The 17,993-nt window shown below is 54.0% G+C and overlaps 1 protein-coding gene across 5 annotated transcripts in view; it reads left to right on the plus strand.

The window, feature by feature from the left end:
- PAX7 (paired box 7) overlaps positions 1 to 17,993 on the plus strand; it is a 90,726-nt gene that overhangs the window by 36,176 nt on the left and 36,557 nt on the right. For all 5 annotated transcript variants that reach the window (XM_005528249.2, XM_005528248.2, XM_005528251.2 and 2 more), the window contains exon 5: positions 5,684 to 5,883. In XM_005528249.2, the coding sequence (XP_005528306.1) occupies positions 5,684 to 5,883 (200 nt within the window). The remainder of the gene's footprint in view (positions 1 to 5,683; positions 5,884 to 17,993) is intronic.

Genomic DNA, 17,993 nt, shown 5'->3' on the forward strand with positions numbered 1-17,993 from the left:
GGAAGGAATGGGTCAGACCATGGGCAATCCACCCCAAAATGCAGAAAAACCTCAGCTGGGGCCTCCCCAGAAGCTGAAATGTGGCTGTGGGGCTCCTGCCCAGCCAGCTCTGGGAAAATTCCGGACTAAAAGCCGCTGGAATAGATCAGGGCTGCGGGATGGGATCTGGGATGGGAGAACAGCCACGTTCCTCCAGAGAAGAACCAAGGTGTGAGGGTGAAATTCCAGGGTCCTTCCCTCCTTCCCTCAGTGGCTCAGAGTGGCTGCCTGGAAGAGAGGCAGGACAAGGCTAAGAGAATATAAGAATTTATTTTAGTATTCTAGCATTTCAGTACTTAATATTTAGTATTTTAGTATTTCTTTTATTTTTACAGCATTTTTATTTTAGTATTTAATTCGGTATTTATGGGTATTTTTTATTTTTATTTTAGTATTTAATTGGGTATTGATGGGTATTTATTAAAGGCCTCCCACAGATACCCCTGGGGCACTCAGGAGCCTCCCAGGCTCCACCCGAGGTGGACGATGCTCACGGGTTTTTCAGACAATTATAAACTTGCTCCATTTGCATATCGGGGGTCAATCCCCCAATTACAGCTCCAGGTAATGAATTTATTAAAGTTTTAATAACTCATTTTGTTGATCCTTTGCGGGGCCTGGGGCTGTCAGGTGTCCTTGGGTTTGTTTTGTCTGAATAAAACGGGCGAGCAGCAGCTGACAGGCCGTGGGGTTCGGAGCTGGGCACTAGAGCAGCGCAGGACCTGAAAAATTTAAGAGCTGAATCCTAAAGCATCGCCCTCCTTCCTTCCTTCCTTCCTTCCCTGCTTCCCTCCCTCTCTCCCGGGCTGGATCCTGCCACAGGCACGAGGCCATGAATATTGAAGTGCCAGAGGGGCTTTTATGGACTCCACAGATGTGCCGGGACTCGGGGCTGGCCCCAGCACCTCGGGCCGCTTGAAAAGGCCGAACAAAAGCCCGAAGAAAGAGGGCGAGGGGCGGAGGGGGCAGGGAGGCGAGGACCAGGAAAAAAAGTTGAAAGCGAAGAAAAGAGGGCCGGAGTTGATGGATATTCCATCTGTTTGTGCTCGGGGAATTCACAAAGGCTGCCGGGACGTGGCTCCCTGTTTGCCCTGCCTCCCTCCCGCTTCGGCTCCCGATGTTCGGGATGCGCTGGGTTTGCTCGGGAAGGAGCGGAAAGTTTTGGGGTTTGGGATGTGTGTGGGGACTGGGCAGTGGGGCAGATCCTCAGGATCAGCCCCGTGGATCCCTGCGGGGAATCCCTGGGATTGGATCAGCCCCGTGGATCCCTGCGGGGAATCCCTGGGATTGGATCAGCCCCGTGGATCCCTGCAGGGAATCCCTGGGATCGGATCAGCCCCGTGGATCCCTGCGGGGAATCCCTGGGATTGGATCAGCCCCGTGGATCCCTGCAGGGAATCCCTGGGATCGGATCAGCCCCGTGGATCCCTGCGGGGAATCCCTGGGATCGGATCAGCCCCGTGGATCCCTGCGGGGAATCCCTGGGATCGGATCAGCCCCATGGATCCCACTATTCCCACATGGAGCCTCTGGGATGGGATCTGGGATTGAATCTGCCCTGTGGATTTCACTATTCCCACGGGGAACCTCTGGGATCTGACCTGGGATCAGATTGGCCGCGTGGATCCTGCTATTCCCACATGGAGCCTCTGGGATCGGATCTGGGATCAGATTGGCCCCGTGGATTCTGCTATTCCTACAGGGAACCTCTGGGATCGGATCTGGGATCAGATCCCCCCACCTCTAAAGGTGGACAAGTTTTGGGATATTCCCAGAGTTTTCTTGGGCTCCATGCGTGGCTTTGGGGAAGAGCAGCTGGGTAGGGAAGGAATTCCGTCTCCTTTGTGGGTTTGGAAAAGCCCCCCTGGCCTTCGGCTTCCCGACCAAGGTGCCCCCTCCCAGCCCCACCCACTGTGGGGGTGAGCGGGGTTTGTTCCACACCTCTCCTTCCCCGGGAATTCAGGAATTCCAACGTTTCCAAGGAGAGATGGACAAGAGGGTTCTGGAGTTTGTGCTGGGAAGAACAAAACGGTGGCAGGACAATTCTGCACCGCCTTTTCCCAGTCCTGTTCCCTCCCCAGTCCCACTCCATCCCCAATCCCATTTTCAATCCCACTCCTTCCCCAGTCCTGTTCCCTCCCCAATCCCTCTCCCTCCTTAATCCTGATCCCTCCCCAGTCCCGTTCTGTTCCCAATCCCAGTTTTTCCCATTAATCTTTCCCGGGATAAGATCCTGGAGGATCTGCCTGACAGTCACCCTGCTGCTTCCCATCCTTCATCCTCCCGACCCAGGAAGGTGCTGCTGGAAATTTCTGCGCCTTCCCCTTTGCAGGCTGCCCGTGCTGAGCAAGGGTAAAACTCCACCAGGTCATTCCTGCCACAAAAATCCCTGGAAATTTGGGTCTCCCCCTGCTCCTGCTGCTGGCAGCCATTGCCCACGCAAGGACCGGCTGGAAAAAACGAAGGGTTTGAGTTTGGGATGAATCCTGGGATTCTCCACAGCTTTGGAAAACCGGTGGCACGGGAGCTTTGGGGAGAGTGAGGGAATGGATTATCCGCGATATTCCATCCGGTTGGGAATGGGAATGTGGGGCTGCGAGAGCGGCAGGTGAGGGAGCTGCTCGTGGGGTGTGCTGGATGTGCCGGAGAGCCCATCCCAGCTGGAAAACATTCCCTGTCCTTCCCCGCATCCCTGCCTGACAGCGGCAGCTGCTCCGGCTGGGAGCAGCTGGTCCCAGGAATTCCCTGGGAGTTTTCCCGCTCCCTCGGTTCCAGCTTTGAGGTCGGGCTCTTGGAGCCGGGCACTTGGCACCGGGAGCTGTTCCCAGCCCTTCCCGGCCCCCAGGGTCACCGGGGGTGGATCCCGCCAGCTCTGGCGCGGCTGGAAATACGGGATAATGCCCACCAGGAGCATTGGGAGGCTTAGGAATGGAGAGGTTTATCCCGATTTTGGTATTGATTATCTCGAGTCTTTTCACCCCAAAATCAGCACCACGCTGCGGACAGAGGGTGACAACCCCTCCTCCTCTCCCAAAACCCCGTGGACAAATCAGGGATCCTTCAGCAGGAGCTGGGGAAGGAGGTTTGGGGGTGGTTTTCCCTTCCCAGGTGAAGCGAGGGAGGTGAAATTTGGCTCAAATCCTTTCCCGGGTGGTTTTCCCTGCACCTGGGGAGCTCCAGATCGCGGGAGCGGGATGGGAGGAGCAGCCGAGCTCATGAATGATGGAGCAGCTCCGACGAGGAGCTTCAGGGAATTTGCTGGAGCTTTCCAGATGTGCCTTTGCTCCTCCAAGGCCCAGATGTGCGGGCTCCTACCTGCCCCGCATCATCTGGGGCCCAGATGTGCAGCCCTGCTGCTCTCAGGCACAGATGCTCCTTCTCCTGGAGACTCCAGACCTTCCCTGGAAGCGGACAAATTCCAAAAATCTCCTTTTGAAACAAATTCTGGCTGCGCGCGGGAGAACTTCCACATCTTTTAGGATTTTTTTTTTTAGGATCTTTAAAATGGGGGGCAGAAGGATGGTTCCAGAGGGAGCCATCAGGGAATTTCTCACTGATTTTGGAGGAGAAATTCAGGAATTAGCTTTGGATCTAAAAGCTGAACGCTTTTAAGGCATTTAATGGGAATGCCAGAGCCTGAAGGAGGGAAAACCTCTCCAAAGGGTGTTTTTCCCCCCAAAACAACCCCTGGAGCAGAGCTTCCCCTGGCTCCAGCACCTTTTCCAAGATCCCACACCGCATCCTCCCCACAAGCCCCGGGACATAAATGGAATTTTGTTTGGAATGCAGAGGCTTTTTGTGGTGATCTCGGTACAAAGGAGGCGGCTCCGGGGGGATCCGCGCCTCCCACCCCTCAAACTCCCCGGCAGCTGTCGGGAGCCACAGCTGCAGCTCCCAGCGCTGCCAAGAAGAAAGGCAGATTTTTGGGTGATGATAATATAGGAGCCGAACAAAAAAAGGGTGGAAAAAAAAAATCGGCTGGAAAACACGGTTAGAGACTTCAGGGAACTTTACGGTCAAGCTGAGCTTACGTAAGCCCTGCTTTAATCCTAAATTAGCAAAGGTTGGCCCGAAAGGGAAAGGACTTTGCTGCGAGCACGATTTGGTTCTGGCTCTCAGCGAGGCTGGGTGGTTCCTGTGGAAAACAACAGCCAGGCTCGGAAAGGGAAAAAAATCAATTAATCCGGTGAATCCCTTGTTTTCTTGGGAAAGAGGGAAAAGGTGGCAGGGCTGGAGCTGTCCCCAGCTCAAAGGTTTCCTGTGCCCTGTTGTCCCTTCTCTGCTGCCCTGGTCTGAGGGGACATTTTTGTGGTGTGGCTAAGACCCTCCAAAATCAACATCAGCACCCCATAAAGCCCCACGTGGAACACCTCTGGAATCTGGGATTGCTCCAGGAGAGCCAACATTGGAGTCCCAGCTCCTCCAAAAGCCACTGAGGACCTGGGGAATATCCACGTGGGGCCTTCTGCTGGATCTCCAGCCAAAACTGGGTTTATTTATTCCAGCTCTGGTCCTTTGGGTTCAGGAGAGCCCCAGGAGGCCACACCTGGTGCTGGGATCAAGGCAGGGAGAAGGGAGAAGGGAAAAGTCCAGGGAAAGTCGAGGTGGAGGAATAAGTGACTGATTAAACATTGGGAAAGGACTGGTTGGTGTCTGAATTCCGTAGGGAATCTGGGAGTTGAGGAGCTGAGCTGTCTCCTGTGGGCAGCCCAACCTCCAGCTGAAGCCGAGCTGGAAAGGTTTTCCCCATCTGGAAAAATTCCCAGTTGTTCCTTTTTGTTTTTTTTTTTTAATTCCTAAGTTTTAAAAACTGAAATCTCCAACCCCAAGACTTGGTAAAACACGGGAGGAAATTAGGCAGCACGAATCAAAGCATCATTTGTTGACAACATTTCAGTTCCTGCCTTTTTCGGGGCAAAACGGGCAACTCTGAAATGGGAATTTCCAAGGAAAAATGGAAATTCCTTGGGATAAGCCAAGCATTGGGAGTTTTTTCTCTGTAACGATTTGAATTAGGGACTATGAGCTCCACTTTTCCTGCGAGAAGTTTTGATTTTCCAAGGTTTTCTTTGCAATGTGGGGAAAAATAATGGGAGGAAATGCCATAAACAGCATAAAAACAGCGGATGCTTTATCCACGGGCAGCGTTTTTCCTTGTGAGGGTGGTGAGGCCCAGAAAAACTGGGAATTCCCCAGCCCTGGAAGCGTCCAAGGCCAAGTTGGGCTTGGAGCAACCTGGGATAGTGGAAGGTGTCCCTGCCCATGGAAGGGGTGGAATGAGATGGAATTTAAGGTCCCTCTCAGCTCAAACCAGTCTGGGATTCCGGGATTCCCATGGCTGCGGAGAAAGCCAGACTTGAGGGACTCCTTTTCTTGGATATTGGGAAGAAATTCCTCCCTGGGAGGGTGTGGAGGCCCTGGAATGGATTTCAAGCCGTGGCTGCCCCTGGGACAGCAGGAGGTGTCCGTGCCCATGGCAGGGTGCGGCACTGGATAAACTCCGAGGCCTTTCCAACCCAAACCGGAATATTCACAATTCCAAGCTTTATTCCGCTGACTTTTCCGGGCTCTTTAACCCTTCCAATATTTTTCCCGCTGGGACTGAACCTCCCCTTGCTGATCTCCCAATTCTCCCTCTCCGCAGGGAACCGCCTGGACGAGGGCTCGGACGTGGAGTCGGAGCCGGACCTGCCGCTGAAGCGGAAGCAGCGCCGGAGCCGCACCACGTTCACGGCGGAGCAGCTGGAGGAGCTGGAGAAGGCCTTCGAGAGGACCCACTACCCCGACATCTACACCCGCGAGGAGCTGGCCCAGCGCACCAAGCTCACCGAGGCCCGCGTGCAGGTAAGGCCCGGCCTAACCATGTATGCCCCAGAAAAACCGCGTGCAGCCCAGCCTAACCCCGCACATTCTGGCCTAATTCTGCTCTCCCTGGCCTAACCCAGCACAGCCCAACCTAACCCCGCTCTCCCTGGCCTAACCCTGCACTCCCCAGCCTAACCCTGCATGTTCCAGCCTAACTGTGCACAGCCCAGCCTAACCCCTCTCTCCCTGACCTAACCCCACTCTCCCTGGCCTAACCCTGCTCTCCCTGGCCTAACCCCACTCTCCCTGACCTAACCCCACTCTCCCTGGCCTAACCCCGCTCTCCCTGGCCTAACCCCGCTCTCCCTGGCCTAACCCCGCTCTCCCTGACCTAACACCACTTTTCCTGACCTAACCTCGCTCTCTCTGACCTAAGCCTGCTCTCCCTGGCCTAACCTCCCTCTCTCTGACCTAACTCTGCATGGCCCAACCTAACCCCGCTCTCCCTGGCCTAACCCCGCTCTCCCTGGCCTAATCCCGCTCTCCCTGGCCTAATCCCACTCTCCCTGACCTAACCCTGCTCTCCCTGGCCCAACTCCGCTCTCCCTGGCCTAACCCCGCTCTCCCTGCTCAGAGGAAAACCTTTGCACGGGGGTTTGAACAATCAAACAGATTCCAAAGCAGTTCTTTGTTGGAAGCTCCCAGCTGGGCATGGACACACCCAGTCATGGGATTCCTCTGGTTTGATAAGGGTGATTAATTAGGATTTCGGACAGGTACAGCCAGCAGGGTGTTCAGTTGTCCCAGGAACTCACCCCACATCAGCCCCAAGGGATCCTTCGCCCCATTTCCTTCTCAGATGGTGGTTGGAAACCAAAATATCCTTCTCCTTGGAAATGCAACCCAGCAGTGTTTCAGGGATGCGTTAGAAGCTTAATTATTGTCCTAAAAATCTCGGAGAAAGTGTAGGAAAGCCACCAGGAGCTGCGTAACTCCGGGATGGCGTCCTACAGAGCTAAAGGGGGGAAAAGCAAAGATCTTCAGGCATCACCTCCCATCGGAGAGGAGCTGGGAATGAGGCTGCTCCAAGGTGGGACCCGAGGTCAAACCCAGCTCAGCCTCTCGGGCTCCGTGGGTGCCGTCCAACTCATCCACATTCCCACGGATTTCGAGAAGCCCTCGGGATTTGGCCCCTCCAGCGGTACCAGCTGCAGGCTTTGCATCCCCGCTGGGAGCAGGAGCCAAACTTTGGCATTTTCTCTTGGAGGCGATCCCTCTGTTTGCCCGTGAGGATTCAGTGCGTGTTTATTCCCGGCTGGAGCGATCCCACATTTCCCAGCTTTGCCCCGGGGAGCGGATCAGATTTTGCAAAGTTTGCAAGTTCCGCGTGTGAATTTTCAGACGAGTTTTGGGTTGTTTTGTCGGGTTTTTTTTCCCCCTCCTTGGATCTCCGGAGAGCACAAGGATGGATGGGGAGGGGGGAGGGCAGGAGAGGGGAGGAGCGGGAAGGGAGGGTTTGGAGCCGGGAATTCTGACATGGACACGATTAATGGCCCTGGCGGGAGCTGCACACAGAGCCCCGTTATGTGTCCCACATAAAGGCTGGGTCAGCAGCGTGTGCAAACAGCACCGGGATCAGCAGATCCCGGGATAATGGAATCCCTCGGGAAAGACCGGGAAGGGGGAGGAATTGAGGATTGGGAGGGTTACAGCAGTGAAATGGAGACCCCCGCTGTCCGTGCTCCCAGCAGGAATCCCGGGCACTGGGGGAGCAGGGAAAAGGCTCTCCAGGCTCTCTCCTGCCAGAGGAACGCTCCTGGAATGAGCTTTTCCAAAGGAAACCAGGCTGGGATTGCCTGTGGGTGTCGACATGAGGAACTCACCCAGGAACCACAACTGGGTTTTGGGCTTTTCCCCTCCGATGTCTGGGAATGGGAGCGTCCCCACTCCTGGTTAAGGATTTTTCCCAAAGGATTGGGAATGGGGTTGGCCAATGGGGTTGGACAATAGGTGCTGTCACCTCCCTCCAAATTCCTCCTGGGAAATCCTGGATTTCCTTGGAGCTGTCACCTCCCTCCATCTTCCTCCTGGGAAATCCTGGATTTCCTTGGAGCTGTCACCTCCCTCCATCTTCCTCCTGGGAAATCCTGGATTTCCTGGAGCCATCATCCCTCTAGACTTGGCTGTGGAGACTGGAAAAGGAAATCCAGCAAAACTTAGGCTGGTCTGGCTTTGATCTTGGCCCAGGGAGCTCGGAAGTGTTGGTTCGGTGGCCGTGGAGGATCAGGGACGTTTGAAGCCTGGGAAAGCGGCTCATGAAGGGAATGAAGCCACCGGGGGTCGGAATGTGGTGAATTCCCCCAGTTTTGTTTTGGATGTTTTGCCCTAATCGCTCTTCCTCGTGTAGGTGGGCGCAAAGCTGGGGATGGAAAATGGATGTTCCCATGGCAAAGAACGGGAAAAACCGGAATTTCGAGGGAGAGCAGAGTTTAGGGAACACCGTGGGATGGGGTGAGGGTTCCACGGGGGATGCTGAGGAGGAAGGGAAGAACCCCAAAATTCCAGGGAGAGCACGAACCTTTTCCAAGGATCTGGGTGGGGGGATGGAAAATAATTAATTAGTTCATTAAAAAAGAACTTTTCCCTTGTCTCAAGCTGGGATCTCCCAATCCCTCCCTGCTCCCAGGCCCTCGGTGAGGAGGCTCCTGCCAGGGCTGTGCAGCAGCTGCTCTCCGAGGCACATTCCTGCTGCCTTTCTCATTCCGGCAGCCTGGCACGGGCGGCTTCTTCCCACCGCCTGGGAGGCTGCCGGCCCTTGGCAGATGTTCTGGATCTCAGGGCGGATCTCCTGCTGGCTCTCGGGGTCTGCAAACATCTCTCAGGCAAGATCCAGGGCGAAAAAAAAAAAAAAAAATAAATAGCCCCACACAGACATAAATCCACACGGACACATCCAGCAGGGAATCTTCCCCCACCTCGGGGGCTCTCTTTGGTCTTGGCTGAGATTTTAAGCCAAGAGTTGAGTTTTGGGTTAAAAATGGCTCCAAAGCAGCAAGGCCAGCTCAGAGCAGGGGTTCTGGGGGTGTTTGCACAGCATGGAGGGACAGGGCACAGGGAATGGCTCGAAACAAAAAGAGGGATGGTTTAGGTGGGGTATCTGGGAGAAATTCCTCCCTGTGAGGATAGGGAGTGCCCAAGGCCAGGCTGGATGGGGCTGGGAGAAGCCTGGGAAAGCGGGAGTGCCCCTGGCACTGGGTGGGCTTTGAGGTCCCTCCAACCCAAACCACCCTGGGATTCATTCCATGATTCATTCCCATTCCATGATTCATTCCCATTCCATGATTCATTCCATGATTCCAGGAAGGGCCTCACCAACACCTGCCCATCCTCCTCATCCCTGAGCTCCACATGTGGGGTGGGGGCAGAGGTGAGGAGGGGATTGTGACCCAAAAGTGGGACCGGAGAGCAGCTGCCCCACATCTGGTCCTCGTTCCACTCATGCCCTGGATCGCAGTTCAGGGGTGGCTTTCTTCCTGCATCCAATTCCTGTTCCTATTCCTGTATCCTATTCCTATTCCTGTATCCTATTCCTATTCCTGTATCCTATTCCTATTCCTATTCCTATTCCTATTCCTATTCCTATTCCTATTCCTATTCCTATTCCTATTCCTATTCCTATTCCTGCACCTCATTCCTGTTCCCGCATCCAATTCCTATTCCTGTTCCTATTCTTATTCCTGTATCCTATTCCTGTTCCTATTCTTATTCCTGTATCCTATTCCTATTCCTATTCCTATTCCTATTCCTATTCCTATTCCTATTCCTAATCCTAATCCTATTCCTCTTCCTCCCTCTACTCCTATTCCTGTTGCTCTTCCTGCATCTCCTCCCGTGCTGGAATCCCCTTTTCCATACTCCCTGGCCATGTCCAGGGGGATTTTTCCCTCTCTCCCGGCTCCTCCAGGCAACCCCCTCCGAGTGCTGCTCCCTCTCCCCCATCCCTGCAGCTCCCATTCCATGCCCTCCTCCCTGTGGGAAGCTGCGGGCTCTGGCAGCCCTTCCCGGCAGGGCTGGAGCCCGGCTGGGCGCGCAGCTGTCGGGATAACTGGAATTTTGACGCGTTGACAGCTCGCAAACCCCACGAGCCGAGCGAGCAGACGGGGCCGGGGGCGGCCGCTCCTGGCTCCGGTTTCTCGGCACATCCCGGGAGGCAGAGCGGGGTTTTGGAGGGGTCACGGCGGTGTTTAGCTGTTTGGGATGCAGATTCCAGCTCAGGCTTCCAGAGAGATGAGCTGTTAACAGGTTAATCCCAGACTGAGCAGAGCCAGGGATGAGCCCGCGCCTGGATTTCCGCGGAATTGGGATGGCGGTGGAAATTCCGGGGATTTGTCCTTGCGCGAGGCGATGTCCTGACCCATGACCTGGTCTGAAGGAATTCTCGCCCATCTGTGAGCTCCCCTTCCCACCTTCCCAGAAAACAACCCCTGAATGTCCCAACAGGAATTCACTCCGTTAATTTAGCGGGAGCTTTGATTTTGAACTTGGATATTTTCTGGGATTTTCCACCCGTTTTTGTAATTATCTCATGGATGATGTCAAAGTTTTGATGTGGGGGAAAAAAACCAAAAAAACTTTAAAGGGATTCTGTGACTACTTTGAAGCTTTTCTCCCTGGCATTCCTGGTGGAGGGACGTTTTCCCAGAACAATCCATTTTCCATAAAAAATGGGGAATTTGTGGGGTGGTTTCCAACAGGAAAATCCTTTTTCCAGGAGATTCTTCCGTAGGTGTAGAAATGACCTCTCCCAGGCGATGCTGGTGTCACAAAAGCCACCAGGGCCAGCAGCCACGGGGCTGGAAAGAATCCTTGGAAAACCCCAGTTGTGGACTGCTTTTCCCAAAGCTGTTCCATTTTTTAGGGCAGGTGACCAACAGCCCTCGCTGCTTATTCCCATTATTTCACCAGCGGGAAGAAAGAAAAAGTGAAACAAAACTATCCAGATCATCCACTTTCAGCTTGGAAATTTCTCCACTGGGAATGTTTTCCACAAATATTCCCTGGTGCAGAGGTTCTCCTGGCTTTTTCTCCTGGAGCTGAGATTGAGCCAGCGATTGGAGACTCCGAAATTTTACAATCAAAAATCAGCCAAGATTTCCCCCCAAAAAAACCCCAGCGGGTGTTTTTGGCTCCTCAGCATCACCTGGAGGTGACCCAGGTGGGCACAGCTGGGCATGGGATCCAGGTTTGGAGGATTCCAGGGAATACCGGAGGTGGGAACACTGAGAGCTGATTTTTGATGGCGATTCCCAGGAAATTCCAGGCACTGAGGATCTCTGATTTCAACCCCAGCCCAGTTCCTGGCTGTGAGGTGGGGAGGTCCTGGGAGAGCAGCTGGGGTTGTCCCCAGATCCCTTGAAGGCCAGGTTGGAGCACCCTTCCATCCCATCCCATCCCATCCCATCCCATCCCATCCCATCCCATCCCATCCCATCCCATCCCATCCCATCCCATCCCATCCCATCCCTCCATCCCTCCATCCCTCATCCCATCCCATCCCATCCCTCCATCCCTCATCCCATCCCATCCCATCCCATCCCTCCATCCCTCATCCCATCCCATCCCATCCCATCCCATCCCATCCTATCCCATCCCATCCCATCCCATCCCATCCCTCCATCCCTCATCCCATCCCATCCCATCCCATCCCATCCCATCCCATCCCATCCCATCCCATCCCCTCCATCCCTCCATCCCTCATCCCATCCCATCCCATCCCATCCCATCCCATCCCATCCCATCCCATCCCATCCCATCCCATCCCATCCCATCCCATCCCATCCCATCCCATCCCATCCCATCCCATCCCCTCCATCCCATCCCTCCATTCCTCATCCCATCCCATCCCATTCCCATTGTCCCATTCCCTCTATCCCATCCCTTCCTCCCATCCCTCATCCCATCCCCATTGTCCCATTCCTGTTGTCCCATTCTTCATCCCATCCACTTGAGGAATTCTTTAGGGAACATTGGAGCCGTGGAGGACCCAGTGTCCCGAAGGAACATTTCCCCGCTAACGAGGGCTCCTTTAACCCCGACCAAACCCCTCTCACCCGTTCACCGAAATCCTACAAACCTCCAGGAACCGGGAGGCGCCGGCAGAAAGCCGGACTGAATTCCTTGGATAATCTCATTTGTGAGGAGCCATTTGTTCTGCTCCACTAACCTGGTTTAATATTAATATTTAATATTTAATATTTATCACCACATCAGCCACCAGAGGAACAGGCTCAGCACTGAGCCAGAGCACGAAAGGCCCCAAATCTGTGCATCCTCCCTGGATTTTTTGGTTTTCCTGTTCTGTCAGGAATTCTCTCGGAGATACTCCGACATCCCCGGTGTTGCAGACAGCAAATATCACCTCTGGAGTGTTGGGTGTGGATTTACGGGATCCCACCGGCACATCCCGGCAGGATGGAGCAGGGAATACCCCGTGGCTCTTCCCAGCTCTGGTTCCTCTCTAAAACTCCTCTCCGTGCCCTAAATCCCAGTTTTTTTGGGGGAATGGACAATGCCCTGCTCTGCTTCAGGAGAGCCGGAGAGGCCCCAGGCTGGGAATGCCGCCCCCATGGAATGTTTGGGCTGTCCTGAGGCCCTGACCCGGCACAATCCCCTTTCTCCAGCTGGGAAGGGCCCTCAGCTGACCCTGCGGAACATTCTGGGTGTGCTGAGGCCATAAAAGAGCTTTTCCCACCTGGTTCCCTGAGCACAAACAGGTGCTGCAGCCCCCTTGGCTTTCCCAGCCCTGTTTCCATTTATTTTCTCATCCATCCCATCCATCTTTCTCCCACATCAAGTCCTGATTAGGAGGAGCAGGAGCACAACAAGCGGGGTTTTTTTTATTTTTTTTTAAATTTTTTTCCCTCCCACAGGAGGCTCTTTTTGACCTTCCTTTCCTCTCCTTGTCTGACAAATTGTGGGAGCTGATCCATGGCTGGGATAATTCGCTCCAGCCCCATCCTGGCAGGCAGCTGCTCCGGCAGGGATGAGCTGGGGAGCTTTTTCCTCTCCATCCGTGGGAGGCCTGAGGGATATTCAGGATATCCAGGAGTGGGATTGAGGAAGGTGCCCTTACCTGGGCCCTGGCTGTGACCAGGCCATGAAGAAATCCTTGGATTTCTTCTTCCCAGAGTTTTCCACCACAGCATCCCCGTCTATGCTGCAATGCCACGTGGTTTTTAGAGCAGGTTTCTCTGTTTAAGGCGTGATTTTGGGGAAAACGCCCCAAAAGCAGCAGGTACAGGGTTCCCAATCCGTGCTGTGCTCCCATTCCCATGGAAAAGAGCCCACGGACACGGCCCAGGGCCCAGCTGGGTGTGGAAATCACCTCAGGGAGCTGCTCTGGGGAAGAACGAGCAGCTGCTCGTGTTCCTGCCCCAGCCCTTTCCCCAGTGCCAGCCCCAAGTTCTGGGTTGGTTCTGCAGTTTCTGGGGAAGGAGTTTGGGGTCGGTTCTGCAGGATTTGGGGAAGGAGTTTGGGGTTGGCTCCACAGGATTTGGGGAAGGAGTTTGGGGTCGGTTCTGCAGGATTTGGGGAAGGAGTTTGGGGTTGGCTCCGCAGGATTTGGGGAAGGACTTTGGGGTCAGTTCTGCAGGATTTGGGGAAGGAGTTTGAGGTTGGTTCTGCAGGATTTGGGGAAAGAGTTTGGGGTCGGTTCTGCAAGATTTGGGGAGGGGATTTTGGGGTTAGTTCTGCAGGATTTGGGGAAGGAGTTTGGGGTTGGCTCCACAGAATTTGGGGAAGAAGTTTGAGGTTGTTTTTGCAGGATTTGGGGAAGGAGTTTGGGGTCGGTTCTGCAAGATTTGGGGAGGGAATTTTGGGGTTAGTTCTGCAGGATTTCGGGAAGGAGTTTGGGGTTGGTTCTGCAAGATTTGGGGAAGGACTTTGCGGTTGCTCCCCAAGCTCTGGCAACCCTTTTGCAAGCCCAGCTTTGGAGCAACCTCTCCAGCAGCTCCCAAACTTCCTCCCCTTCTTCCTCTTCCTCCTCTTCCTCCTCCAGCGTGGTCGGAGCAGACCCAGTCTCCACGCCAGGCTTGCCATGCTGTAACAGGATCCCGTGGCAGGGGAATCTTTCGGGGCTGATAAAGCCGGAGCAGCCGGGAACTGAAGGCAGGTTCCCTTTGAAGTGCACCTCGCATTACAGCGAGCTGCTCCAGCCTCGGGATTTCAACCACCAATAAAATGATTTATGAGCATAAAAAGGCCCCAGCCACCTTTGAGGAGGGGGAAGGGGAGGAATCGCAAACGTCATTAGCGGCAGAGGCTCCGCTTTTTCTTCTCCGGGTTAGAAATGAGGGGCGGAATCGACCTGTTTGGGCCACAAAACGAGCGCGGGGAGATAAATCCCATCAGGGGTTTCGTGCCAGGGCTGCAGCCACCAGCCGGGCTCGGTGGGAAGCGCTGCTTTAAACTCGCGGGAATCTCTTTTGGTGCAGGTGGATTTGGGGTTTTTTTCAGTGTTTTCGCGTCTCGTTCGTTCGGCTGCGCCGCTCCAACCAACGCCGGGATCTCCGGCACCTTCCCGAGCCTCAGTCTCAGCTGGCTGAGTGTGGAAATCACCCAAAATGTGAAAAACAGGGGGTTTATCCTCAGTTTAACCCCGCTGTAAGGACTCAAATTGGTTGACTTCAATCCCAAAAGCAACAGTTTTCCTGGAGTCACAGGAGGAGCGTAATTAGGAACTGGATTTCTTTGCTGATAATCCTCTCCCTTGGAGTTTATCTTCCCTTTCTTCTCAAACGCTGCAGAGCAAAAAGGCTCATCCCCAGGGTGGCTCTACCTGGCTGTAAAAGGATCCAGGGTATCCTTTTATCTCCATAGAAAACAAAGGAATTACAGCGGATGTGGGAAGCGGGACGGGAGGTGCCGCGCTGGCACAGGTGGATTTTAATCCTGAACAGATTTAAAGTGTAAATGAGACAAAAATCGCCTCACACGGGGCATGAAACAGCACAAATCTGTTCCGAGTTGGGTTTTGATCACATAAATCCTCCTGTCCCATCCCAGAACATCTCACTCCACATCTCATCCCGGGTGGATTCGCAGCATCTGCCTCTTGGTTGGGATGAAAAATAAGAAAAGAACTTTCCCACTTTTGCAAAAGTCAGGAATTGCATTCCTGGGCTCCATTTCTCTCTCTCTTCCCTGGATTCAGATCTGGGTGATGGTTTTGCTTCAGGTGTTGGGGCTTTTACGTGCTCTTCTCCTCGCTGGGATCTCGATCTTTTGGGATCTGGGAGCTCTTCCGGCCTTTTCCTCTGCAAAGAAAGGTTTATTCCTCTGCAAAGAGAACATTTCCCTCCTTTTCCTCTGCAAGGAGAAGGTTCATTCCTCTCCTTTTCCTCTGGAAAAAAGGTTTATTCCTCTGCAAAGAGAAGATTTCTCCTTTTCCTCTGCAAAGAAAGGTTTATTCCTCTCCTTTTCCTCCTCAAAGAGAACATTTCCCTCCTTTTCCTCCACAAAGACAAAGTTTGTTTCTCTCCTTTTCCTCTGTAAAGGGAACATTTCTTTCTCTTCTTTTCCTCCACAAAGAGAAGGTTAATTTCTCTTTTTCCTCCACCAGGAGAAGGTTCATTTCTCTCCTTTTCCTCTGCAAAGGGAACATTTCTTTCTCTCCTTTTCCTCTGCAAAGGGAACATTTCTTTCTCTCCTTTTCCTCTGCAAAGGGAACATTTCTTTCTCTCCTTTTCCTCTGCAAAGAAAAGTTTATTCCTCTCCTTTTCCTCCACAAAGACAAGGTTCATTTCTCTCCTTTTCCTCCACAAAGACGAAGTTTGTTCCTCTCCTTAAGTACCAGAAACACTCGAGGTGTGGAAGTGGAAGGGAGGAGCAGAGCTGAGCCCACAGCCCCAGTTCCAGACCGGAATTGTGCAGGACAGGGAAAAAAAAAAACCAGGACAATGGATCCTCGTTGTGTGACCAGGCCAAATTTGGGTTATTTTGGTTATTTCGGTGATTTCTTTATTCCTTTGTGCTGCTCTCGGCTCTTCCACGGGCTGGGCTGGATGAATTGCAAATCGGGGTTCATTCATTTGCTCTCCCCCTCAACTCTGTCCCAGATTTGGGGGATGTGGGTGCCAGGAGCGGCCCCGGAGCCGCGGCCCCGCTGGCTCGGAGCGCCCGGGGTGTGAGTGACCCATTTCTGTCACGCCGCCGGAGGGGCCCGCCGAGCTCTGGGGAAGGAGGGGTTGGGTGCCAAGGACCTGCCAGGGCCCCAAAAACCGCTCAGGGCCTGCGTTGGCACCGGGGCCGCAAAGGGAACTGGGGGGTTCTTGTTGGGGAAAAAACCGGTGCGAAACGGGGGCCTGGCGGGGCCCCGTGAGCGGGGTTTGAGCAAACGGCCCCCGTGAACCGGGAACAGAGCCAGGGAACCCCAAAACAACCCCAAAAGTGGGGTTTGATCAAACGGCACCCCAGGAAACTGGGAAGACACCCAGGGAACCCCAAAACAACCCCAGAAGTGGGGTTTGATCAAATGGCACCTCAGGAAACTGGGAACAGAGCCAGGGAACCCCAAAACAACCCCAAAAGTGGGGTTTGATCAAACGGCACTCCAGGAAACTGGGAACAGAGCCAGGGAACCCCAAAACAACCCCAAAAGTGGGGTTTGATCAAACAGCACTCCAGGAAACTGGGAAGAGATCCAGGGAACCCCAAAACAATCCCAGGGAAAGCTCAGGGGACACTTCACGGCAAGCTCCGAAGTCCCTGAATGGAAATTGCCTTTTCCAGTAAGAAAAATATCCAGGAACAGGGAATTGTTTATAGGGAACTCGATAGGAAGGTGCCCACTTTGAGATCTGGATCCTGTTTGGGGCTTGTGGGACCATGGTTTTGTGGTGTTTAGGGAAAGAAGTTTGGGGTTGGTTCTGCAGGATTTGGGGACGGAGTTTGGGGTTGTTCCTGCAGGAATTGGGGAAGGAATTTGGGGTTGGTTCTGCAGGATTTGGGGAAGGAGTTTGGAGCTGTTTTCACAGGATTTGGGGAAGGAGTTTGGGGTTGTTCCTGCAGGATTTGGGGAAGGAGTTTGGGGTTGTTCCTGCAGGATTTGGGGAAGGAGTTTGGGGTTGTTCCTGCAGGATTTGGGAAGGAGTTTGGGGTTGTTCCTGCAGGATTTGGGAAGGAGTTTGGGGTTGGTTCTGCAGGAATTGGGGAAGGAGTTTGGGGTTGTTCCTGCAGGAATTGGGGAAGGAGTCTGGAGCTGTTTTCACAGGATTGGGGAAGGACTTTGGGGCTGTCCCCAAAGGTGTGGGAACCCATTTTTAAGCCCAGCTCCTGATCTGAGGCTGAGCAGCTTGGGAACCTGATGGAGAGGGAGGGGTTTCCCCCCACTCTTGATTTTTGCTCCGTTTTTTTCTCATCGCTGTGAAATTCAATCGCGTTTTGCAGCTCTTGAGGCCTCCCAAAGCCCAGCAGCTGCGCTCTCATCTGGCTTGAAAGCTTATCCTCGTGAACCCCAAACAGAACCAGGCCTGGGAGCCCTCTCTGAGGAGATGAAGCAAACCCAGCCCAGGAGAGACCCTTTTTTACGCTGATAAAACCCTTTTTCCCCCCGATAAAACACCTAGGAATCCTTTTTTGGCTCTGTGGAAAGGAGATTTCCCCCGATAAAACACACCAGGGCGTTCAGAAAACCTCCTCTGGAGCCTGGCGGGTGAAGCGGCGCCTCGGCAGAGCTGAGCCCGGCTTTGCCGCGACGTTTAGGCTGGGTTTATTTTAACGCAGAGGGACGGATCCGGGCTGGCTGCAGAGCTGCAGACACTCAGAGGAGCTGAGGCTCCCCGAAACTCCCTGCGGGGCGGTTCTATCTCCTGAGCTCGTCTAAAACCGCCAGCTCGATGCTAATCTGGATATTTATCCCTCCTAACAGCGCCGCTATTATGGCGCTTAATCCTCCGGCAGCATTCCCAGCCCGGGCAGATAAGGAGGGACGGCCAGGTGGCAGCGGATCATCTCTCTGGGATGGACCCTGCCGGATCCGAGATCCCCGGTGTCCCTCTCCGTGTGCCCCCGGCCGGGAGCGGCGTCTCCGGCCGCTGGAAATCCCGCGGGAGATGGATGGGCTCGGGGAAAGTGAGGAATGGGGGCGAGGA

This window comes from Pseudopodoces humilis, chromosome 24 (assembly GCF_049639895.1).
Source record: "Pseudopodoces humilis isolate 2021_Gansu_Grassland_sample_001 chromosome 24, ASM4963989v1, whole genome shotgun sequence".
Taxonomy (NCBI): domain Eukaryota; kingdom Metazoa; phylum Chordata; class Aves; order Passeriformes; family Paridae; genus Pseudopodoces; species Pseudopodoces humilis.